The sequence below is a fragment of the Sander vitreus genome, chromosome 17, assembly GCF_031162955.1.
Source record: "Sander vitreus isolate 19-12246 chromosome 17, sanVit1, whole genome shotgun sequence".
Taxonomy (NCBI): domain Eukaryota; kingdom Metazoa; phylum Chordata; class Actinopteri; order Perciformes; family Percidae; genus Sander; species Sander vitreus.
The window spans coordinates 22,245,829-22,273,328 of NC_135871.1; the positions used below are offsets into that span (position 1 = coordinate 22,245,829).

The 27,500-nt window shown below is 41.4% G+C and overlaps 1 protein-coding gene across 1 annotated transcript in view; it reads left to right on the forward strand.

The window, feature by feature from the left end:
• akt3a (v-akt murine thymoma viral oncogene homolog 3a) overlaps nt 1-27,500 on the forward strand; it is a 60,673-nt gene that overhangs the window by 27,241 nt on the left and 5,932 nt on the right. The window contains exons 3-11 of the mRNA XM_078272555.1: nt 7,415-7,526; nt 12,458-12,602; nt 13,504-13,635; nt 13,862-13,927; nt 14,939-15,007; nt 18,626-18,748; nt 19,426-19,554; nt 25,401-25,615; nt 25,878-25,965. Coding sequence (XP_078128681.1) covers nt 7,415-7,526; nt 12,458-12,602; nt 13,504-13,635; nt 13,862-13,927; nt 14,939-15,007; nt 18,626-18,748; nt 19,426-19,554; nt 25,401-25,615; nt 25,878-25,965 — 1,079 coding nt within the window. The remainder of the gene's footprint in view (nt 1-7,414; nt 7,527-12,457; nt 12,603-13,503; nt 13,636-13,861; nt 13,928-14,938; nt 15,008-18,625; nt 18,749-19,425; nt 19,555-25,400; nt 25,616-25,877; nt 25,966-27,500) is intronic.

Genomic DNA, 27,500 nt, shown 5'->3' on the forward strand with positions numbered 1-27,500 from the left:
TATGGGGCTAAGCTAACCTGGGCTCCATTGAACAACAAAACACCGCTTTTACCATAGACAGTATATAAGAATGGACCAACAGATCCCGTTGCTCTGGACGGAGACCAGTGAAGGATATTAGAAGCACTTTTCCGGTGAGCGCTGAGCGTTACTGTGCAGCCTCCAACTGAGAGAGACGACCTAAATGTGACGTGAGCAACCTGTCTGAAAGTTGTAAGTCTTCTGGTTGCTGTGCCAAGAGAAATGTCAATCATTCCCAATCTTGCAGAGACGGAGAGTGTAGGTATATGTAACAGGGCTCTCAAGTTTTGAAGACAGGCAAGAGTGACATTCTACCCCCTACCTGTCAGGAATGGGGGTGTTTCTTATTATTAGTGTTTTTGTTGTTATTAATAATTGCTCAGACTTGCAGAAGAAAATATTTAACACATGGCACTGACAATTCAACCAAATACAAAGTATTTATTCCATTTCCGCATGGTGACTAATGATGTGGGGGGGTCTGGGGCTCCTCTCCCAGAACATTTTGAGCATTAAACACTTAATTCCCTGCATTCTGGTGAATTTGTATGCACCTATTTCTACCTTTTTCTGAATCAATTTATGCTGGAAATATCTTTATGTAAAGGGAAACATAGATTACAATCCAAATATAAAAACCTAATGGAAAATATTGCAATAAGGCTCTCAGGCATTCTGTATTGCTTTCAACTATTCATATCATAGCATCATTTACTCTTCCCTTTTCTTTTGCATCTTTTGTTGAGGAAGTAACCTCCTTAAATGTGCATATGACAATTATTCATCTCAATGATACATTAATCATACATACATTTATTAATTTTAATTTATTAATAAACCCCTGGACTGTAATATTGTTAAGTTTGAGCAAGATTTCTGCTCATGTTCAAAACTTTGTGCACATTCAAGATATATCTGTGTTCTCTGAGATTTGGAGGAGTCGTGATATTTTGAGAAAAATAAAGTTATAATAGTCACTATATTTCAGAAAATAATCTACCTGCACCATAGTCTGCTGTGCCATACGTGATTGCTCTGCTGATACGGTAGATCTCAGACCTTCTGACAGCCACAGAGCCCCGTTTGGGTCTCCGGTCTCTGAATGAGCGAACGTTTAGGGAAGTGTCTGTACGCTGCTCTATGCTTTTTTTTTTTCATTGGTTGTTGCGTTAAATCTTACCCAGATACAATAGTGCTATTTTCTGATTGGCTATTGTGTAGCCCCTTTCTTTTTTTTGGTTGGCTGATAAGTGACAGGCTCAACTAAGAACTCCAGGGGAGACACGCTTGATTCCTGCCGGTTCCATAGCGAGAGCAGCGCGCCAGAGAAATTTTGGGCGCTGCGGCATATTAAATATATTATAAAATAGTTTTTCCGCGTGAGAAATACAATGTGTGGCGGGAGTGCGTGACAAAAGACCAAAATGAGTGACTGTCACACTCAATGCGTGACACTTGAGAGCCCTGCAATGTAAGGAGATAACATGGACACAGGCTAATTATTGCAAACTAAAATGCTAGTTAACATTAGTAATTAAACTTAAACAGCTAATGTAAGTCGAAACTGCCTGCGAGCTTCTCCTGTACTATACCGTAATTCCTCTACTATGTGACAGTAAGTTGCGTGGTTATGACACAATCGTTAGCCTATTTTTAAAAAAAACGTCTGCTACGGAGCCATAACGTGAGGTACAAGGTAATGGAGCCTTTTATACATTGTCGTGTTTCTTTAGAAATAAACAATGGACAAATAAAGTCTTGAAACGCTTCAGATGTAAAGTTATTCGCTGTCAAAGTGATGTCAAAATGAATGGCAGTCAATGGAATGCTAACGTTGGATGATCGTTTTGTAGCATCAAAAACTAAACTGGAAAATGCTGCGGGAAACACTGGTCTCTTCTCCCTGCGTGTGTGCATTTAACGTGAGAGTGAGACTTAAGCTGGCCTGGATGAGTGTATATATTTCCTACTTCTAGAGGGGTTTGTGCTGTGTTAACTGCTGCTGTTTCAGTTTGTTTCGTGTTCCTGGAGCTGGGCCTGCTCATCGGTCTTCGGGAGCAACAGCCTGCTGGCATGCTCCGAGCAGCTCAGCTCAGCCCTACAGGTTGTCTCATTGGAAATACAGCTTGCGCATCCCGCCACTTCGGTCCCCCTACAGGTTGTCTCATTGGAACTACAGCCGCGCAAGCTGTAGTTCCAATGAGACAACCTGTAGGGGGACGGAAGAGGGAAAAGTTACATAGTATGCCTTTTAAAGGAGAAATCCGGCACAAAATGAACCTAGGGGTTAATAACACATGTGGATGTCGACCGTTCTCTGGGATATGTTTTCATGCTAATCGAATGTGACCAGTTTTTTAGCGCAAAAGAAGAAGATCGCTATTTCTATACCACTAACAAGTCGAACGACGAACGCCGTGCTTGAGCTATGTTACTGGATACTGGTTGCACGGTGTTCATCGTTCGACTGGTCATGGCTGTTTTCCCAAGATGGCGACCGCCTGTATACGTAAACTGTACTGTCTTTCTAAACTATCTTTTTAATAAACTGTCTGTATACATACAAAGTTCTAAATGCTTCGGTTTACATGTAGAGATCCTCATTATGCTACCGTGGAAGTGTGGTGCTATTTTGAGCCTTGTTAGTGGTATTGAAATATCAATTTTGTTTTACTTTACCCGTGCCCCGACGACTAGCGTTATAAGCTAATTAACGGTTTGCACGAAAACTGGTCACATTCGATTAGCATGAAAACATATCCCAGAGAACGGTCGACTCGGTACACGTGTTATTAACCCCTAGGTTCATTTTGCGCCAGATTTCTCCGTTAAATCAGCATCCCCCTCATTTGACGTGCCAGTGGGATCCTGTCCATCAGCTAACCACACCCACTTCTCTAAAGACACTAGACTAAAATCATAACAATACACAGAACAACACCACAGAATAGGAAAACACTGTCCACATGCTTACAGATTCCCATCTGGATGATGCAGCTTTTAGATACCTGATGCACTAATTTGGAGGATCTTTTTGTTTTTGGTTATGTCAACACACATTCTATTGCCTTTGCTGTAAAATGCTGTAAATTGCTGTAAACTGTAAGCAGCTATACAGAGAGAGTAGCAATGTGTCCAAGTACCTGCATCTTTTCTGTACATACTGCACCCATGTACACAGCATACTTCTCTGTAGGTTTATAATTAACAGTGCTGATTATACTGTGACACATGCTGTAATTAACCCCTGCATGGGATGTTCCAGTTAAGAGCAGAACCTCTATAGGCATTGGGAAACAGTGTCTTGCTCAAGGATGCTTCAGTAGGGACATGAACATCTTCAAGTTAAAGGACATATAATAGCCTATATCCTCTGATTGATTGCAAATCACCTCTGTCATGTAAATCGCAATGAACTTGTTCTTGAAATGCTCTTGTGGTTTCTTAACACAGAGCCGCGGTGAAGCACACAGTTGTTTTGCTCATGGTGTGACAAAACATCTTGCTACTCATCAGTCTTCACAGCGTTGGTGTGCTTTACAGAATTCACTGAGGGTTCTAATCAACCATTTATCAGTACATCATCTGTCTGCACCTGGTTAACAAGCCCACAGTGTCTTCGACATGTGTAATTAACCAGCTAATGAGTTAACAAGATTAATTTTAATGTCTCTTAGTCTCATTACCACCACCATCAACTCTCATTGTTCATACAATTAATGCAGATTGGCAGTAAAACTTTGTGTCCGCTTTCCAGGCGTTCAGCCTTGGAATAAAAACTGTGGTCACTCTAACAACTGTGTCTATTATCTGACAGAAGACAGAACTGACTTTCTACTACTTTATAGTACTCACCAAAATGGTTTTTGACATTTAGGCTGACATCACGTTTACTTTTTAAGACACAAAACATTTTTTATTTTAAGTTAAAGACAATTAGGCTGGTCAAGACTTGCTATTAGCTATTGGCTAGTTAGAACTGATTCGTAAATAAAAGTGTTTATTTTTTAAGAAGATCAGTTTTTTGTTTTTTTTATTCCCTCCAGACGCTGCTATACTGTAGCTATCACACTAGTGAGTAGTACACACAAGATATGCTGTACACAGCACACTGATTCAAAAGCGATACATCTGTAATAATGGTGGTTCTAGAAGACCCAAAAGTGGACTTATTTAAACTTAATTGAACACCATTGTTATACTGTCACTTCTGGCATTGGGTAAACATATCAATCAGATAATACCTTTCTTCAACAAATTCCTTTAATTAAAAACAATGTAAGAAAGTGCATTACAGCAGATACAAGTTAGAAAATAAAATCATAAAATAGTTTGATAAATGTTATCAGTAAAAGACTGGGTATATAGTATGTAATCTTTTTGTTTAGCGTTATAGTATTTAGAAGCTGCAGCAGCTGTAGACAGGAAAGTATGTTTTGGGTTAGACCAGAGGAATTACTATAATCAAGTTGAAATGAGTGTGAGTGAGAAAAATTAAAACAGAAGTGCACCCAGATTATCGACTGATCTGCATCCACTATTGTGCTAGATAAAACAGATAAAACATACTGTATATCATACAGCATATGTCCCCCTAATAAATAAATGGATGCATGATATGTAGTTGTTTACTCTATAACATATACATGAACATAATCTTGCATAATAATAAAGGTGCCAAGCTTGTTGTTCCACCTCTTGGCCCGTGATCTGTTGCAGATGCCACTTTATCTACTGGATTTACTATATTGGATATTGGACTATATGGACATGGCAGCAATCATTTTCTTTAAATGAATGTATAATAAGAGTGCTATGTGAAAATATCTGCAGAACAGTCAGGGACAGTGAGGATTGCTGATGAAGGGGACGATATGAGAGGAAAATGATGACAAATGGTATAATATAAGCTGATACCTCAGAGAAAATGATAAAGAATGGTACATCAAAGGACGGAGGAGGAGAAAGAAATATTGGAGTCCAGAAGGGAGGACAAGTATGGGGAATGAGCGATGGGAGTCAATCGGAGGGGGCAGAAGAAGGGAATTGGAGATGTGGGGAGGAGAAAGGAAGAAGCGAGAGGACAGAGATGGAGGAAGGATTAGGGTGGGGAGCAATGGACGGGAGATGGAGAGAGGGATGGAGGGTTTGGAGAGTGAGGCTTTTGTGGATGAAATATGGGGGAGAGAAAGGGAGGATGAGAGGATGAGGAGAGGAGGATCATCAGTGCTGAACAGACAGGGAGGAGGAGACGAAGACAGGATTGGGGAACGACGAAAAAGGGGAGAGGAAAAGAGTTTGTGGGGAGGACAAGCCAGGCCATACATCCGGCCCCGGCTGCTTGGCACAGCACTGGCATTGCCACATCTGTTGCCCAAAGCTAGGAGGCCAGGTGGCATGTGTGTACGTGTGTGTGTACGTGTGGGTGTATATGTGTGTTTTCGTTTATGCGTGTGTGTGTGTGTGTGTGCGTGCGTGTGTGTGTGTGTGTGTGTGTGTGTGTGTGTGTGTGTGTGAACAACAGAAGTGGTCAGATGGAACAGAGATGGTACAGGCCTGTTCCCTGCAGAGGGACTCATACATACAAGCCTGTCGCTCACACACACACACACACACACACACACACACACACACACACACACACACACACACACACACACACATGCTCACACAAACTGATGCATGCACTCACATACACCCACTAAACTGCTACACACATTTCACAATTGCCTGCTGTGGCAAAAAAAACAATTTCAGCTAACGTTCAAACTTCAATATCACTTTAACGTGTGTGTGTGTGTGTGTGTGTGTGTGTGTGTGTATGTGTGTGTGGGTGTGTGGGTGCGAGTATTTTTTGGCATCAATAGCATGACCTTGTTTTCTGGCAACACAGTAGGCCATGTTCACGAGTCAGGTAGTAACTTCTTTCTTTGTGTGTGTGTGTGTGTGTGTGTGTGTGTGTGTGTGTGTGTGTGTGTGTGTGTGTATTACATCGAAACTCTGCCATGTGTTCAACCTGAATGGTGTTGTCATTAACCTTCCTGTCTATATTTAGGCTGAGCCATGACGTGCTGTGCTGTGCCACACTTAAACAGAAAGTAATTGGAAGAAGGGATAGCCGAGAGGAGAGGAGAGGAGAGGAAAGTGAAGGAGAGGAGAGGAGAGAGGGTGAAGAGAGATTGACAGTAGACAAGAGGAGAACAGAGGTAAATGTAGGGTGATATATGTAGAACAAAGAAGAAGTGGGGGAGATGAGAGGACAAAAGATGGATCATTATTCTCTTTTATACCAGCTCTTGTCCCTAATAACCAGAGAGACTGCTGAGGGACAATGAAGATGCATTCCTTCCCACAGCGAGCTCACAGCCCCATCTGGCTATGTGTGCGTACGTTTCTGCGTTTGTGTACTGTATTATGCATGTGTAATAAAGGCCTACTGTATTGCACATTTTCACAGAAATGTGTCTCGTCGGATCTTCGCCAGATGCGTATGTGCTGCAACACATAATATCCCTTGGCACAGGAAAGCCCCATTATTTGAATCATCTGTTGCTGAAGTTATTGCATATTTTTTAAACTAACTAACTAACCAAGCTGCATTTTTTCCTAATTGTACAGGCCTACATTATTTTACTATAGGTTTCCATCACAGCAGAATTCTTTTTCATAGTAGGATAGGCACAGTAACTAATAACATTAGCAATGGCTCTGTTCTATTCAAGTGTCCCAAGTAAGCTATAACAGTGTAGCAGTGAGCCAGCATGCATAATACAGGGACCCTAAAACTGAAGCTGCTACATTTTTATTTATTTACACCTGTGCTTCCTCGTCTGACAAAATGTCTTCCATTAAAAAACCTAAATACGTACCTTATTTTGCTTAGATTCTTTTAAACCAACTTTAAATGTTGCTTAAGACGAGATAATTGTATTTATCTAACTATCTATCTAAATATCTATCTAACACTGTATTACAAGTTAATTCAATGAACCTTCCATTAAAATATGTACAGGATGTAGTGAAGAATATGATAAATGAAATACCAGAAAATGCAACAAAAACTGAACCAAAGAAGAGAAAAAAACACCAACTCACATAAAAGACGTACAAGTAAAACCCCTCATTCACACATGTACATTGTAACTACTCATGAGTCTGAGAAAACAGAAAGGTTTACCTTTAACATGTGATTGATATCAGCTCTTTAGTGCAGGCCAAAACTATATGTCACTAAATGCACCCTCGCCACATCTGAATCTTATTCTAGGTTCAGTTAGAAGCTCCTAGCTCTTTCAAGTTCCATTTTCTTTCTCCCTCTTTGTGCTATTTGTTGCAGAAACGTTGTTGTAATTGTACTGAAAGAGAGCACTGTCCCTCTGGCTGCCTGTTTCAGAATGTCAGCTGATGAAGACAGAGAGGCCGAAGCCAAACACCTTCATCATACGATGCCTCCAGTGGACCACCGTCATCGAGAGGACCTTCCACGTGGACTCGCCTGATGAGAGGTCAGTTCCCTGAAGACTTTTAGAGTTCTTAGAGCATCCTCCAGTCATTGTTGGTCAGTGAACAACAAGGATGTTTTCCTTTATGGAAACAGTGTCCCCCTAAATCTGTCTAAAAAGGGCTCTAATCTTATATATCAGGCCAGGAGTCTTGATTCAAATTTCAGATGCTAAGAGTATATGAGAGTACTATTTAGCCAGAGCTTTCTTTAAAGCCAGAAGTGAAAAATAAAACTTTATGTACAGGTTAGAGCTAAGATGCTTTTAGTCAAATAGGTTATTGAATGTATACTGCCTATATTACCGTATACCGTCTTATATTCATCATATAACAGAAGTTTGGATAAACAATTGACATATAAGCTAGTTAAAACCTAGGTTTATCCTCAACGCAGAAGGTCCAGAGTTCAAGTCCAACCTGTGACGGTTTCCTGCATGTATCCCCCCCCTTTCTCTCCACTTTCATATCTGAGCTGTCCTATCCATTAAAGGCGGAAATGCCCAAACGTTTTTCAAAAGTCATATACATGAGGAAGCAATAATTCAGTTTCAGTTCAACTTAAAAACTTTACATGTGCAAGAATAATTTTCTTGCATATATATACAACAACTGAAACATTCTTAAATGACCATGATATTTGACTAAACTTAGATAAAAAATAAATACAAATCATGCAGGTAAAAGTATCATCAAGGGCAGAGGTATATGAGGTTTGTACTGTAGAGTACTGTGTGTGTGAGGGGAAAGAGACAGAGTGGGAAGGAGACCTTTCAAGTAGCGTTGGCATAAATTCTCCAGCTGCTCAGTTCCTTTCTGAGGAGCTGAGGTGTTTATCTCCAGAAAATGAACAGCTTTGCCCAGAAGACCACAGATGCTTCTGTGCATCCTTTAAGTTTGTGTGTGTGTGTGTGTGTGTGTGTGTGTGTGTGTGTGTGTGTGTGTGTGTGTGTGTGTGTGAGTGTGTGTGTGTGTGTGCGTGTTGCAACTATCTGTTCAACTTTGTCTGTGTTATATGTTGCTTTATAATAGTTTTGCCTCCAGATAATCCAAAAAAACATTTCAGAGTTAACATAAAGCTAATAACTTTCTATTGAGTATTTTTTAAAGGGGTGATAGAATGATTATATAGGGTATTTCACACTGTTCCTTAAGGTCTCCGAATAGGTTACTAACATTGGTTGGGCTGAAAATGGCCTGGGTGCTGTTCTATGCTCCCTAATGCAACCCTGTGAAATAGCCCTAGAATGAAACGAGAGGTTTTCTTCCTTATATGGTATGCTCATGAATATTTAGATGAGCTGCGCGCTGATTGAATGAAAGAAGCTGCAGAGCAAAAAGGCACGGGGGGTGAACAACACACAGCACAGCAACAGAGTCGGGTATGGCTGCAGCCTGGAACCCATAAATGAGACGGGAGGGCATCAGACAGGAGGTCTCCAGGCTGCAGCCATACACTCTTGCAGCAACAAGATCCCTTTTTTTCCTTTTGAGTCTGACCTTCTCAGCGCCACGTTTCCCTTTTCTTTTTTTGGCTTTCCATCATTAGACTCACACACTGTCTGTTAACGTTACCGATTTCCAAACGTGCGGCCAGGCCGCTGGATGGTGTTGCTAAGAACTTGCAATGAATAACTAATCAGACCGGCCCTCGCGGCCTCGAAACACTACCGGCCCACCGGGAAAAGTCCCGACTCTCCCGATTGCCACTCCGCTACTGGTTACGTGTATTATTTACACTGCAATATAAATGAAAACATAACTTAATTTATTAATTAATTATTTAATTTATTAATACCCGATAACTAGACCACCAACTACGCTGACCTGACGGAGCTCCACGAGCGGCAGCTCACGGTGCTCTGTACCCAGCGCACAGACACCTTTCCTGGGTTAACTGAACCACCAACAACCGCTTACCTGGAGCAACACAACCGGCAGCTCGCGATGAAATGTGAAAAGTCTCAGCATTCCCTGTACAGCCTTGAACACTGCATTTACGACCGTGATTCATTTTCAGTGTCCTTGAAAAACTTCCAAACTTTCTTCTTTGTAATTCCTGTGGAGCAGCTTGCCGGCAGGCAGCGCCACAAGAGCAGCAGCAGCAGCAGCAGCTCCAGCAGCACACCGCCCATTGCAAGTCCTCTTCGCCGCCGTGTTAGAGCCACAACTCCCGCTCCATTGTCCGATATCTACTCCTTAATTAAGTTCTAAACAACACTTTTCTCTGTGTGTACATGTACACACATGGGCCAGTATTCCGTTGTACAGCCTGGAACATTGCATTTACGACCGTGGTTAATTTTCAAGATTTTTGAAAAACTTCCAAACTTTCTTATTTGTAATTCCCGTAGAGCAGCTCGCAGCTAAACTAGTGTTTGAGATCTACGCGACCTACATTCAAAACACCAGCTGGTCTCAGACCAGTGGTCTGAATGTAAATTTTGGGGCGTGACAAAGGTACAGACCAGAGCCAATTAAGGTACAGCCACCGAGTTGACGTCAACTATTAGCTTCGTTTGGATGCACCCGTTTTCAGCGGCAGTTTCAAATTGTGAGATTTGCCTAGGAAAGAGGTGTCAATGGAACTTTGAGGTTCTCTGTATGCCCATTTTACCCACCAAACTATCGTTATTCAACTATGACAAGGTAAACTCGGTTTTGCATTCTATCACCCCTTTAAGTCAAGTGTATAGAATATGCAAGTGGATGACTGCAAGATCCAGATGTGTGCATTGTGTGAAGTTTAAGTGGGTTGGAAAGAAGTGTGTGTGTGTGTGTGTGTGCCACAACTGGTTGTCTGTGTGTGTGTGTGTGTGTGTGTGTGTGTGTGTGTGTGTGTGTGTGTGTGTTACTGTATTTGTTATACTGTACCAGTGCTGGCAGGGCTCCAACTACCACAGCCCCAGCCGTGAGCAGAGAGGGTGGCACGCGTTGGCATGGTGCCCGACTGTAGGCAGGCCCATTATCTCTCATTAGCAAAAAAAAAAAACTCATTATGCAAAAAACACTCTAACCAAAAGAGAGAGAGCATTTATCTGCTGCCTGACCTTGAGCGAGTTCCCATTGCTTTTCATGTTGCTACACGCACACACACACATCATGGGTGCCACAAATTCAGTGCTCCATTGTTGTAAATAGAGTGTAACTTGAGATTGCCCTTGTTTTGGAGTGTGTAGGGTACGCTCAGAAGTCTTTGCAGTAGAAAGGGATTCAGATCTCAAAAACACACTGCTCTGTTTAAGTTTAGATAGATGTTCTTTCAGATCCCTCAAGGAAACATATGGGCATCTAACTCCAAACAAAACAAAAGACACAGGAGTGATCGTTTGGGAGTCAAACAGGTTTCCTTATTATGATCTCCTCACGGCTTACAATGGGTAAGTTTATTTGAAAGTGCACACTCGTAAATCCCAACTTGTTTCTCTGGAGTGCTGAGGATTTCTGAATATTTGAATATCATCTTTGGTTCACCTTAGTTCAAGCGCTTTAGTGTGGCTGCTAACATGTTACCCTTGCATGTACGCTAGCACAGGATTAACACTGTTTGAGTGAAGATCAGTGGGAGGAATTCAAAAGAGAATTCAGAGAACCCAGTTCAGTTTTGAGTAAAACAACATTTTCAGCATTTTCATTTTATGTTTAAAATCAGAAATATTACTGATAACAACATAATCTCTTACGTGTAATTAACCAGATTTACTATTTCAGGAGACTGATGAACCTTAGAAATGGCTTTAAGTTTGTTTTAGTCTCATTGTCTCTTCTCTTCTCAGAGGGATGCTAGACCCTGTTTATAAACCATTATATTCATTATCGTTAAATACAGTTAATCTGATGCATGGCTGGTCTTCTGCTATGATGATAGTGTCACACACACACACACACACACACACACACACACACACACACACACACACACACACACACAATCAAGCTCACATACTTTCTCTCAACAGATGTTGAACAGCACCGCTAATGGAAAGTCAATGGGGAGGAACAATGTTAGCAAACAACAATGCATTGTTCCCTCCAATGCATGGGTGTGCATTTACATACACGCAGATACTTGCACACACACCCACCCCCACACACACACACAAACACACACACACACACACACACACACACACACACACACACACACACACACACACACACACACACACGCACAGACTGGTAGGCATTCGTTCTGCTCCATGATCATTGCTCATTTGGTTGATTCTCTAGTTGACCATGTTTCCTCTCTGTTGAACAAATAGGTGTTTATGTTAATTGAATAGACCTTAGTGCCTTTAAAAACCTGGTTAAATAGGTGCACTAGCCATCCTATTGGAGAGTCGTTACCAATATTATATTTTACACCTGTGTGTGTGTGTGTGTGTGTGTGTGTGTGTGTGTGTGTGTGTGTGTGTGTGTGTGCGCGCGTGCGTGCGTGTGTGTGTGAGAGAGTGTGTGACAGGGCATAGGGACAATAATAATATGAATGAAACTAATTATATCTTTGCTTCTAACCTTTGAATGTTCAATTTCTATTTCTGCTGTGACTATCAGAATTATGTATATTCAAGTTAAAGGAAAACAACTTGAGTAGGGCTGCAAATAATAACTTTCTTTAATGATTAATCTGATTATTTTCTTGATTAACTCCTGTTAAAATTTCCCTGAGCACAAAGCGACACATTCATATTGCTTGTTTTATTTGAACCCAGTCCAACCCCCAACGATATTCAGTTTATTATAATATATGACAGAAAAATAAATAAATAATCACATCCTCATATTCAACAAACTGGACCTTCCAAACATGGAAGAACACTGGGTTTGGTTGAAATTGAAATATAAAGGATGATGCCTCAGTCATTTTTATCCAATACAGTAGGTGTTGGTAATGGTGCTTCCCTAAATTTTGTCTTGTTGTGGGTTATAAACTCAGAGATGAGTGGACAGAGGCCATCCAGATGGTGGCTGACAAGCTGCAGAGACAAGAGGAAGAAAGGATCCAGTGCAGCCCCACCTCCAACATCGACAACATGGTCGAGGAGGAGATGGACATCTCCACCACACACCACAAACGCAAGGTATAACACACAACAGTGCATTCCAGATGTAAACTTAGCACAAAAAGTAAGGAAATTTGTGTTTGGTAGATTATTTCTCTATGGTAACAATGCTTTTTGGCAATAAATCTTATACTGTTGGAAAGCCTGTTTAGTTCCCTTTCAAATGGTGCCCCATTTGTAAGGAACATGCATTTGTGGGATGAGCAGCAGTGCTGAGTATGTGGGTTGCGCCCATGAAAATTTTCAAATCTTCTCTGCCATTGCCAAACAGGTTATTTTGTGCATGTTCCTTACAAATGTAAGTACAAATCTACCAAACACAAATTTCCTTACTTTTTGTGCTAAGTTTGTTATTGCTGTACATTGTCATGTAATGGGTTACAACCTTGCAATTTCAAAAATGGTCCAGGGAGTCACAGGTTTGTGTCAACTAATGAAATGGTCCCCTGTAACAACAAGGTTGTGACTGTTTTTTTCCACATTAAAGGCAAGTAAAAGCACTCATGCAAAGCAACTTTTGTAAATGTACTTAGTATCAAAGGCATAGGCTACACGTAGGTAAAATTTTAACTAGATGTATCAGCAGTCTCAAGTACAGCAAGAGGCCCCTCCAGGCCCCACACATATATGTTATTTTTTTGTTTTTTATTTCGTTTTTTGCTGCGTGTGATAACATTTAAAACATTTTTTAGCTTCTTTTGCTAAATGACAAAAGGGTTTTGTAGAAAAATGTTGATTATATTCCTTAAAGCAAGTTATAAAAAGAAAAGAAAAAAAATTACTCAAACTCAGGGATTTTCAAACGATACTGGTTCCTTTACTGCTAGTGGTACGTCAAAACTGCCAAAGGTCATTACATATCAACTATTTAACTTAAAGCACAGATGAATTGATGACATTCTGCATTTCCCTCCCCAAGACAATGAGTGACTTTGACTACTTGAAGCTGCTGGGAAAGGGAACCTTTGGTAAAGTGATTCTTGTCCGAGAAAAGGCCAGCGGGAAATACTACGCCATGAAAATCCTTAAAAAAGAAGTCATCATAGCCAAGGTTAGTCTGGCCGACTGTTCATCTACTGATCAATCTTATCTTTTTTTACTGTATTTTGAATGGACCACATACAACTGGAGTTTAAAGCCTTTTTCTGACTACTTTTAATTTTGAATACAGTGTCAGATGTCAGTATTTGATGTTTTTACTGCATTTCGTGGGCTGATCTTTAACTGGTTTCTTATTTATTTGGTTGATTGAACATGTTTTTACCATATTTGTGCAGGATGAAGTGGCTCACACACTCACAGAGAGCAGAGTACTGAAAAACACCAGGCACCCCTTTCTCACTGTAAGTACCTCAAATGCACAAATGGTTTAGATTCAGACATATGTGCATATGCAAATGTATCGTCACCTGTAAGAATGCAGACAGCATATTGATCCTATATATACCAGAGTCTCTCGAGGCTAATTATGAGTTAGGCACCAAATTGTAGTACATTAACGACCACATCTGTTAGCTTTACACACTGTCTTTGATGTACACAGACACACATAAGTGCTCATTTCTATCACACTCCCTGGAAACACACAAACATATGCAGTATATGAACACACACACACACACACACACACACACACACACACACACACACACTGTCATGAGAGCAATTACAGTTCACATCTAAGTTCACACTAGCAGCCACAAAGATACTCAACCAACTGTTCTTTTGTTTAACAGCTTTCTCTGTTGAAAGAAAACACACACATATTTGCTTTTAATAAGCAAATACCGAAATAAACAGTTTGAAGCTATGACTGATCACGTTTTGCTGCTCCTGCTGTTTAAACTCTAATGGGACCAGACTTCTCACTGCGTACAACGTTGTTCACTATTTCACTTTACTGTGCTCTATATATGGAGTGCATGTACTGTAGAAGACAAACATAATGTTTTATTTGGCAAAATCAGAAAATTATATTTGATGCTATTCAAGTCACCCCTCGGTACAGAAATAAAAGAGAAAGCTATTGTGTCAGTAAATGCTTCATGATAAATAGCCCTTGATTAGTAACAATCACTTGTACACTACATTTCCCATTGCACTGTGGGATAATTGGAGTCCACTATATAATGTAAGATTTAATGCATCTGGCTACACGAGGGCAAATTGAAAAAAACAAAGCAACAGACACAATTAACATTGGATTGTACAGCGGACAAAACTGTTCCTTAAATTGTGTTATGTTTGAGACACACACATTAATCAATTAAGTTAAATAAATTTTGTGTGTGTGTGTGTGTGTGTGTGTGTGTGTGTGTGTGTGTGTGTGTGTGTGTGTGGGGTTCTCATTTCAGTCATTGAAGTATTCATTCCAGACTAAAGACCGCCTCTGTTTCGTCATGGAGTATGTAAACGGAGGAGAGGTAAGACACACACACTTTCAGGATGGTTGTGCTGTATGTGGTTACCCATCTTTGTGTTACTGTTTTGAACAGCCAGTTAAACCACAACTCCACCACACCAACTGACAGAGATTAGGCACTCCACGTATTCTACTGTAAACACTAAAACTGTAAAAACTCAGACAAACCTAAACTAAGACAGATGACTCTGTCTTAGCTCTTTTGTCTTAATTTTTCTGAGTAAATATTTATCTTAAATATTATATTATATATATATCGGGGTTATTAGAGAATATTGATTTTAAAAGGATAAAATGATTTTATTAATTTGAAAAGGATTTTATTGATTTAAAAACGATTGTATTGCTTCCGCTAAAGAAAATAGTCTGTTCCGTCTCTACGCTTGGAACAATGTGAATGGGACTTCTTTGGGAATATTTATTTTGACGTTTCTGTCCTCATTCATCTTGTTTCCTTCTTGTACAGGCGCTGCAGTTGACACACCTGTAAACACAATGTTGCAATGTAACTAATTAACATTATTGTCCCTACGGCGGAAGTTACTGCGTAGCGGTCATAGACTGTATATAAAGATGTAGCAATAGGCACTCACCAGATTTGCTGCCTTGTCTGAATTAGAGGACAGGATCTTTCTCCACATTTCTCCACTTTTTGCCATAGCTGATAAATAACCCGGACTTCTTTCAGCAGATTGATGGCTTTCCTCCAGAGTGATCAGAACTGCGTCCATAGCGACGCTCTGCTATGCATGGCAACGGTCTGTTATACTTAGCAACGGTCTGCTATAAAGAATTAGCAAACCGCAGAATGCCGTCGGATTCAACCAAACCGTGTAATAAACAAAATTAATATAGAATGTATTCTAAGTTGTAAATTTGTTGTTTTAAATATTATTTCAGATGATTTCCTAAACATTTGTTTGGGTTTATAACTGTCTCTTACAGATAATACACCATTTTTACATAGGGAAATATAGGGCCCTATTTTAACGATCTGAAACGCAAGTATCAAACGCCAAACGCAAGTAGCTTTGTGGGCGGATCTAAAATGGGTTGGTCTGAAGTAGCTACATTACTCATAGATGTGGTTTGGGCGTAACGTGCAATAAACCAATCAGAGCGTTATCTCACATTCCCTTTAAAAGCAGGCGCGCTTGTTCCATGGCGGATTGCTATTATAATGGCGGATTTGCTAGGCGCACACTCTTAATAAATCCATGGGCGCACGCCAGGAGCGGGTCACAGCCGAGGAGACCGACGTTTGCTTTTGATTTTTTTCGTTTTGACAAAATGTAAATAAAGAAATGTCACAAAAACATACTTTCCGATGTTTTGGGCTCACTCTCACTGAATCACGTTATGAATGCATGGTAATATTTTTGCCTCACTTATAGACGATGCAGCTCTTCTGTCTCTCCTCTCCCGTGCTGCTGCTGGGGCATTTGGGTTAAGTGGCATCGGCACATGCAGTTCAACATCACATCTCCTTAAGTCCTCTAATATTTCCTCATTTATGTCATCAACACATCCATGATTCATGGAAATGTTGTGTAAAACAAGGTCATATTTTTCCTTGTATTTATGTATGGTTTGCAAAAAATGGGAACTGCTGGGTCCGTGAGATGAGAGAAGCAAAGTGTATGCGGTGTATGCACACACATTACGGCCAAGCATGTGCCCTTAAAATAGCATCTGAATAACGCGCCACTGACTTTAGACTAGGTTTTTCCTGGTCTGTGGCGGAATTGTTTTCTGAAACTGCAAAATAGCACTAGGGAACATTTGCGCCGGAACACACCTCCTCTTTTTGCTGAACCGCCCCCGGGAGCGCAAGTTCATTCCCTAATTACTCGACGTGAGTCTGTGGAGGGAAAAATAGGAATGATACATGCGTCGGTGTACAAAGTCAATTGTGCTGGGTGCAAGATAGGGCCCATTGTGTTAGTGGAGATGTGTGACTCTGCAACAGTAGTGCAGCAGAGGAATGTTAAGACGGGCAAACACTCAAGAAGTGGCGAAAGTTTGACTGTTCGATTGCTTTCTAACACAGTTAATTTGCCAACCAACTGGCCTCTCGCTTGCCTTCTCATCTCTCTTTTCTGTTCCATCCCTCTCCTGCTTGTGTCTATTTATGAACACACCTATGGGGCAGATATAGCCAGAATGACAGTCGGAGACGAAATGAGTTTGGAATGCCCCACTTTTCCATTTCTCAGATTTTTTAATCGGTCCGTTTTTGCAATCTTGGTTCATTCCCTCAGTGTAACTGTCACCTGCTCCCTTCCCAGTTAGTTAGGTAGTTCAGCCAGTGCCAGGCCTGAGCAAACACACACACACACACACACACACACACACACACACACACAGAGAAAACACCAGCAAACACACACATACTTAGACAAATACACATTTTTACCTCAACGGACAAATTGTGACCACACATGCCTCACAAACACACACACACACACACACACAACCTATTACAAACCTGCCACAGTCACAGCTGCCAGTACACTGATGAAGGCCCACCTGTCGTGTTATCCCCTTTCACCACACACACACACACACACACACACACACACACACACACACACACACACACACACACATTACACACTGACACCATTTGCACAAGGTGGTCTGTGAGCATCACTCCAGCGGCCATATGCAAACATCCCTGAACAATTAATGGGGAGATGTGCGCCCCTTGGCCTCATGGGTAATTTGTACGACTTGACTGGTGTGCCGCAGCAGGCTGGAGTCATTTTGGTGCCACATGTGTAGCTGTTTGACAGTGACAACTTGACAGCTAGGGAGAGCATAAGAGAGAGCATAAGAGAGAGAGCGAGAGATGAAGGGAATGTGAGGTGAGCGATAAAAAGGCAAGATGGAGGAGAAAGGGGAGGTCACGCCACCTGGGAAATAAAAACGAGTTGTGTACTCTTTAAAGTATGGAAATGAGCTTCTTGCCAAAAACAGAGAAGGATGGGTTTGAGAATAGAGTAAATGAAGACAGAGGCTCAGGGGGCAAGGCCAGTTAGGCCACTAATGAGGGCTGCACTGGAGGCAGTTGAAATGAGAGGGTGGGGGGAGTGTTGGCGGCGTTGGCGGCAGCGGCGGTCGGCCTGTCTTTAACTAGACTGGTGTATTGATTAAACCCTTGATTTGGCCCCTGTTGCCGAACTCCACGCCAGCACCATGCCAACCTAGCCCTAGCCCAGAGGGTAACATGGAAGAGGTGTGTGTGTGTGTGTGTGCGTGTGTGCGTGCGTGCGTGCGTGCGCGCGCGCGCGAGGGGCTGCTAGATGAGGCGCCAGCTGCTGAGCGCCTCCACCCGCCCTCCTCCGAGACTCTCCCACCCAGCCCCACTCCATGTGCACCCCTCACACACACACACACACACACACACACACACACACACACACACCGCTCACCCTCCCCTCCGCTATCTATCATCTCAATATGGTGCGGGCAGCCAGTTTGTGTTGTGCTAATTTCCTCCAATAAATCAGTAATTATTGCTGTGCCGTCCCTGCTGTCTCTCCCCTCTCTCTCTCCCCCGCCCTCTTTCTGTCTCTCCCTTTCTCACCCTCTCTCTTCCTCCCTCCTTCTCCCGCAGCTGTTTTTCCATTTGTCCAGAGAGCGGGTGTTCTCAGAGGAGCGCACGCGCTTCTACGGTGCCGAGATTGTCTCGGCTCTTGACTACCTGCATTCAGCCAAGATTGTGTACCGGGACCTCAAGGTAAACAGAAACAGAGAGGGAAGGCTAGTTGGGGGGCATGGATGAGAGTGATCAGATATTTGAGGGAAAACTTTTTTTAGCCCCCCCATCCAGTTTTCATCTAGGAGTAGAGGAGTTGCTCAGGATGTGTAGTAATTAAAGAAAGGGACAGGGACTAGCTCAAACAGACATAAAGCAGTAAATAAGTGTGGGAGGTGAAAGCAGGCAGGGAGGGAGGGAGGGAGGGAGGGAGGCGGTGCTGATGCCACAGAGGTAGAGAGGTAGATGGCTCTGCCTGAGCGTCTGCCTGGCAGCCTTGGCCCCAGCCCTGCTCACAGCAGCCAAGAAAACAGAAAGGAGAAAAAGCAGACAGAGAGCGAGAAAAACACTTCAGCCATTAAAATTAAAAGGATTAGTGGCTCCACTACACGCCTGAAGTTTATTTCCATACTCTGCTTGTTTGTGTGTCTGAGTGTGTGTACTGCTACTATGTGGGGTAGAGCAATATGGTTCTCGTTACCTCCACCTTACAGAAAAAGTATTTTAGTCAATTAAAAAAAGCAGTATTGTGTTCATTGTCAGTCACAAATGATGAGAATAAAATATTATTCCATGCCTTTGCAATCAATTTGATGTTTGAGATTCTGATGGTGAAAGTTGAATTGTGGGAATTGATGTATATTTTATTTTCCTTCCAGTTGGAAAACCTGATGCTGGATAAAGATGGCCATATCAAGATCACCGATTTCGGACTCTGCAAGGAGGGCATCACAGACGCTGCTACCATGAAGACCTTCTGTGGCACGCCGGAATACCTCGCACCTGAGGTAACTTTTTGTTTTCTTCTTATGTGTTTTCTTTTTTTCTCTGGTTTCCTTTTGATTTCTTTCTCGCTAAGTCATTTCCTATTCTTTACTTTTATCTTCTAAGATTTTTTTTTTTCATGAATTGAAGTATTTTCACCTTTCCACTTCCACTTGCTTTTATCTTTACCACCATTTTACCCATGTATTCACTACTGTATGTAGCCCTATAATTACAGTGAAGTATAAATTACAGTAGAATAATCATTCATTCCTGGGTGTCTAACAACCAAAAGTAAGGTATGAAGTATAAGGTAAAATATAATGTCACAACATCTACTACTAATGGCAATCCGAGGAGAAGTAATAACAATCATAATTGTTCCTTTTTATTTGGGATTAAATATGAGCATCAAATCAAAAGGCACATATCTCAGAATCAAGTCACATTACTGTCACTGACTACTAGGGCTGGGGGAAAAAATCGATAAAGCATAGTATCGCGATATTTTCCGTGGCAATACTGTACTGACGCCAAGTATCGCTCTATTATTATATATGTGTTGGTCAGTTTGTCTGCTTGACAATCCCATTTTGCAGCAATACAATTGAAGTGAAATGAGCAAACAGAGAAATGTATCTTTTCAGATAAAACAGATGTTTTTGGGGACATCATTTGAAATTGGGAAAAATTTGAATATGGAAAAAAGGTAATAAATTGCAATATATCGCAGCATATTGCAATATGTTTAAAATTGCAATAATATGATATTGTGACATAAGTATCGTGATGATATCGCGAGGCCTTTGGTGATTCCCACCCCTTCTGACTTCTACAGTATATATTTTGTACATTATGGTAGTTTCATGCATTACAATGCAAGTATGTACAGGTACAACCATATACTGTCAGGTCAGGGTTAGGGTAAGTTATGTAGCATCATTCCATCATCTGCTTACCAACCTAAATATTGGTCAATCACAAAATAAAATAGTACAATGAAAAATAAATCTGAAATTTGGATAGGTTGGATAATGTTAGATGATATTCTGCTTTACTCTTAAACATGTGTGAGACTGATTAGATACAGTACGGGTATTTTGGTTAAATTATGAACATGAAATGTGCCAAGTGGCCAAATGGTGATGGATTTAATGACCACATCAACAACACAATGTAGACTCTATGAATTGCATTAATCAATTGATAACATAAATTTCAGGGACTGTATGTTAAGTTCTGTAAACTGAGCAGATTGACTGAGACTTTGTAGTACATAAAAGCATCTGTGGCATCCACACATACACCTTACCCCCAAGTCATAAAGTGAGGATCCAGGTACTCTCTTGCCACCTCTTACTCATAACCCTTTTTTAAGTACTCAGATTTTTGAAACCTTCTTACAACAGTGGAATTTATGCATGGACATTTTAATGTGCAGATTTCACAGGCAAACACTTTCCATAAAATCAGGGTGAACAGTAAATATGCCGCTTATTGTGTGAATGAGAGTGTTGGTTGAATTGGAAAAGGGCACAGTGCTTACACAAACACACACAACTACATTCTTGTATAGTTTTTTGTAGCCATCCGCTGTCCAGCCACCAGCACTGCTTCACTAGAAGGCCAGCAGATCAACTGGCGAGTGCGTTGCAGGACTGTGGGTGGTGGAGACAGAGCGATGTAGATGTGAAGATGAATGCAGGAGGGGACAGGCATAGTGTATATTCCACTTAAAAAAGTATGGAGGACAATTTGGCGAGGCATTTTGTGCTTTTTTTTAGAGTCCCTTCCTTTGCGTGCCAAAAGCTGATTGGAGGCTGTTGGTTATTTTTCACAGGATGTGCGTCTGTGTGCATTTATGTGTGTGTGATTGCAGTAGAAAGTGCGGGCTAAAGCGAGGCAGATGGCGGCAGATGGGCGAGGTTGGAGGAAGGTGCTCGGAAAAAACCTGGAAATCTACACCGCCGCCGCCACTCACCCGCCCGCACGGTCTGCTCGCCCGCCCGCGTGTAAAAATAACACAGTTTGCTCGGAGCCAAGTTACAGAGATGCAAAGTAGCCGGGATTAAAAAGAGAGAGGGGGAGGTGGGGGTTGAAGACAGAGGAAGATGAGAAAGGAGAGAAAATATTTCAGGGTTACAGGAGTGAAATTCAGATAGTTCCCATGTTTGCCATCAGTGAAAAGGGCAGATGAGAAGTGAATAAAGAAGGTTTGTGTCTGCTACGTGCCTGAAGGAACTCAAATACTTCAACACAACGCTATAAGTGAATAATTCTTCAGCCAAACATGCAAAGCATTAGATCAAAATGTTATTTGTTTCAAGGATAGTCAAAAATGAAGATTAATGTGAGAATGAACAATAATCAGTGTTAAGGGATGGAACAGAATCAGAGAAAACAAATGGGGGTGTTTTTCTCTCTTTTTTTGTATATGACACATTTCCTTGTGGCTATTTTTTATTAAGTGTTGAAAAGGATGGATTTGGGCCTTTTCCATTTATTTGTTTGTTTTTATTTTGTTTGTATGTTGGATATGTTGGGCATTGTGATTTTTTTTCTTCTTTTACTGTAACTGTAAATGTTTCATAAACATAGCAGTACTGTCAGCCGTTAAACATTGCAAAATGTCAGAACAGTGTCAATATAAACCGATTTCCAAAAGATGACACTTTGGAGATAGAAGGTATCTGTGTGACACCGACAATATGTGGTTGTTTGTTCACTGTGCCCAGTATATGAGGTGTGTATGTGTATGTTTGTGTTCCCTGTAGCCTGCTGGGTATTTGGGCTGCTACAGCCACAGGCTGTGTGTGCCCGTCCCGTCCCATCTAGTCCTGTCCAGGCTGCCAAAGCCCCCGCCCCTCAAGCAGCATCTAACTGCCACATGGCTGCCCCAATAGGGACCAGGACAGGACAAGACCTTCTTTCTCACGGCTGCTTTTAATCAGAGCTTTTCCCTTTTTCTTTTTTTCTTCTTCTTCCTCTTCCTCCTCCTTCTTCTTCTTCTTCTTCCTCCTTCTTCTTCTTCTTTGTCTTCCTCTTCTTCTCTCCTGCTGATTTATCTAATTTGATACTTCTACTTCTACCATCTTGTCCTATTTATTTGTCCTGTCTGTTTCCAAAATATACACATAACCACACATACTGTACATATACACACTCAGACACACACTCCCATGCCTTCATGCCTAAGGCTGTGGGGCAGCATTCTGGCTCTGTGTGGATTAATCTGCTCCCTGCCTGCAACCGAGCTGCCACCACTTTCTTTGGTCCCAGGACACACACACACACACACACACACACACACACACACACACACACACACACACACACACACACACACACACCCTCTTACACTGACATGCACATACATATACATGCCCAACTGGACTGCCTGCATTTGGATACATTTATGTACCTTTTTGTACAAAGACTCAACACACAGCCCTGTAGATCAGCATCGAAAACCGCCTTGTAAGCTGCTCTGAATTTCATAAACTGCACACTGTGTATGTGTGTCTGTATGTGTGTGTCCTTCCTCAAGCTACAGGGACTGAAACACCAAACATCTCCTAGTTTGCCTCACTCTCAAAACTTTATAAATATGTTGGGGACAAATACATATTCCATCTGCTTTGTGTGTGTGTGTGTGTGTGTGTGTGTGTGTGTGTGTGTCGATCGATAGTATATCTGGAGCTGACGGTGCGCTTCGTTCCCCCAGCTTTTCTCTGCAGCTGCCAACAGGGTGAACAGTGTAATACACACACACACACACACACACACACACACATAAATAGAATTTATAACTATTATTCACTTCCACGCACATGTTGACTTGCACAAACTGAAGCAGCCGCCTGCATAATTAGCAGTTTAGGTTCAAGTGTGTGAGCTCAGTTAGTTAATGGCCAGCTTTCTGCAGCATTGAGCTGATGTGGAAACTCGCAGGCAGCTGTTTGGTATTTTCTCTCATTGCATAATGACATTTAACATTATTTATAGTTGGAGTTGTACCTCATCTGCACCCTTATCTGACACGTATAAGGCAAAACTGCCAAGTAAAACGAAGAATATGACTATTTTGATTATACTGTGGCGATTAAATTACAGCAAGTTTCTTACAGAATTGTGACGAAATTGAGTGCAGATAAATCCATATTAATCGTCTGTTCGCTAATGATATGACTTTTATATAAAATGATTTAGAAGTAGCGTCACACAGATTACAGTAATTTAGAAATACCATACTCATGTATATTCTCCACCATAAAACTGGCAGTTTTTACTCCAAAGATGAATATTTTAATCTAAAACCACCTTCTTCTAATCTTTTTTGTCACAAATATTGAAATGTTCATGTGCCTGAAATCTGAGGTTCTGAGGTTCAAAGCTTCCAAGCAAATGTCAGTGTGGAGCACAAATACTTAAATATTAGGTTAAATTTCAGTATGATTTTGTGGTTTGCATAGTTTGTAGATAATGTATTTACACAGTCAGTCTGCAGTTTGCATAAACACTTCTCTAATCTAATCAATCTAAGATATATATATATCTGTGACACTTGTACTATATGCATCTGCCACCCATCTCACTTCTACTAATGGCAAATATTAGTTCAGTTTACATTATTTTTTTAATATTTTGATATAATGACATATGCTGTATAGTTTTATTATATAATTTATAATAGTTGGGTTATAAATGTTTTTGTGCATGTTTGATTTCATGTATTTGTGTCTGTTAGTGTTCACCCTGCCGGGACCATTATTAACAGTGAGTGAGATGTTATTAATATTGGCGAGATGTACAACATACAGTATGTTGTTCTGGCTGGTCTCCAGCTGTCTGTCTGTCTGTTACACACACACACACACACACACACACACACACACACACACACACACACATTAAACAACACAAGCTTGCATACACATTCATCATGTTAATAAGCTTATTATGTTAATGAGGGCCTTAACAGGAACTGAAATACCTCTCTTCTAGAGAGGAATTTTTTTTCCTTGTCTCCTTGTCCTCTTCCTCACTCTTCCAGAGGAGCGGACGGGCATATAAGAGGATGAAAGAATAGGAACAAGCGAGGGATGACATGATTAGAGGCCAAAGGAGGCAGGATTAGACAGGATGGAAAAGACAGTGTAAGGAGAGTAGGCAGGGAATAAGAGCAGGAAGCCCAGACACAAGACTTTGATACAGGAGTGACTTCTTTCACAGGACCTCTTTCCCCATCACACACACACACACACACACACACACACACACACACACACACACACACACACGGACGCACATATGCACACAAGACACAGCAGCTCACAGTACAGTACAGTACCTGTGCTAGCAGCCCTGAACCATGTTGCGGGCTGTTCCTGCCTTTTCCATCCAGGGACGTTCCTCTCTATCCCTGCCAGGAGAAGGATCAGTGTGCCAGGGAGTGCTGGCACGGACCATAGGGGGCATCTGGTGGGCCACGGCAGCAAACTGACTCCCTTAGTGTAACAGGGGCCTCTGAAGACCTGCCATCCCATGATGTTTGCCTCTGTATGTGTGTGTCTGTGTATTGAGAGACCTACACCTTAGCCCTTTTTATCTGTGCGACCACTTCTCTTCTACTCAGACAACTTTTACTGTTTTTTTAGTGCATCCCTTGAGCAAAATGGAATATTGGATTTCTTTACTGACTTCTTTACTTTCCTTGCTCATCTGCCTCTTCATCGAATACCTTGGGCAGTCTATATTGTCCAATAAAATAAATGCAGAACTGCAGAACAAAAGCAGATGTCCAATAAAATAAATGGACCCATTTAAAAAAAGCAAACATGCTGTATCTGTCTCTCTCGACTCTCCTTAGGTCCTGGAGGACAATGACTACGGTCGTGCGGTGGACTGGTGGGGTTTGGGTGTGGTGACATACGAGATGATGTGCGGCCGACTGCCCTTCTACAACCAGGACCACGAGAAGTTGTTTGAGCTCATCCTCATGGAGGACATCAAGTTCCCGCGCACCCTGTCTTCCGACGCCAAGTCCCTGCTGTCAGGCCTGCTCATCAAAGACCCCAACAAACGGTGTGTGCGTGTGATTTTGTGTACTTAACTATGTCTGTATTTAAAATGTAGAGATGTCAACAAATCAGGAGATGCAGGAGTTTTTCTCACTTTTATTCAAGTTATTTTGCTAAAGAAAGTAATAAATATATCCTCATCACTTCTGATGACTTTTATAAGTTTGATTAATTTCTGTTTAGCTTGTTGGTTCAAATCATATGTTGCTTCTACTGATCTCAGTTTTATTTCTGTTTTATTTTAACATTCCTCTCCTGTCCTGTAGGCTTGGTGGAGGACCAGATGACGCTAAAGAAATAATGAGACACAGTTTCTTCTCTGGCGTTGACTGGCAGGATGTCTATGATAAAAAGGTATGACGCAAAATCATGGTAACACTGTGAGTTTGCCCTCTGTACTGTGCCAGTGTTTCATACTGTCTAATAAAGCATAATAGGGAATCGTGGAAAATAACTTGCCTTAAAGATATGTACTTAAGTTATTTAAATCCCTGCCTTTTCAAAATTGTGTATTGTTAATAATTGTATGATGAATTGTATCGGGAGGGTCAGGGTTAACTCGTGTAACATCATGGAGATGTGTGACCTTGTATCCTGGAGGTCTATCATGTGTTTACTCGTATAACACTACCTAGTAAGAACCAGGTCCTGTGTGGCAACACCTATCATAATGTGTTAGACAGGTGCTGAGCTTCCTCTCTTCACTTTTGTCTCTTTATTCCTCTCTTGATCTCTCTACCACCTCTCCTGTTTTTCACTTCCTCCTCTCCACTCTCCCTTCTTTTCCTCCTTTCCTTTACCCTATCCTATCTCCTCCCTGCTTTTCTTTCCTTTTGGTAAAACAACACAAAAGTTTCAAGTATAAATGCAGAGAGACAACACATGGTCTAATCACACAAACACATATGACATTTTTTAAATATTGAGATGATGCAAGGCTACCTTGATGCTACTGAAGTGTGGGAGCTGACTCAAAGCTTTACATTTACAAAGGAGACCCGGAAACTGAGATAACTGATATTTTAAGTGTTGGTGACTCCATCAACAGATTTCTTAAGCTTCCTGGTGCGTTTACATTCTGTCTCTCAGGAGGCGAGACAGCTGATTTTATTTAAATAATTCTCCTCAACATACACCCCTCTTTTCATACTGTTATTGTGCATGCTAGCACTAATGACATCATGTCGCTAACCTCCACAGTTAAAAAGCCTGAGGAGGAGGTATGTCCTGTCCTGTTCGACTCCCACTAGGACCAAGAGCTCTGAACATTTTAGCCGGCTTTGCAGTAATACACCAAAAATGATTTTAGCTGTTCCCCAGTCTTGCTTGGCTGTTTCTCCACTTTTGAGAGTCTTATTTTCTGTGATTTTAATATCACATATCCATATCCTCTTCCTGCTTTTTTTTTTTTTCAAACTTTTAGATTCTTTTACTTTGACCCAGTATGTGAAGCAGCCCAGCCATGACAAAGGGCACACTCTTGACCTTGCGCTCTCCCATGGTTTCTGTGTGGATGATGTGAACTTGGTTTATTTTGCCATGTCTGACCACAACGCAGTGTGCTTCCAGGTTCCACTCCTCTCTCCTAACCCCAAACCCCCGACACTGATTTGCTACCGCCCCCTGAATTCACTCTTTTTTTCTTGCTTTTGCCAAGCGTTTACTGCCTCACACATATCTTTAATACCAGCAAACAACATGGCCTCACCGTAGAGGAGAGGAGCTTATCACTCTTGTACAAACATTCTAGACTCTGTAGCTCCAGTCAAATACAAAAAGCTGGAAACTTCTTTTCTGCCATGGTTAAATGAAGAATTGAAGAAGAAGCGAAAGTGGAAAAAATAAAAACAGTGTCTCCCTTGCTTCTCTAAAAAATCTAATGTAAACTT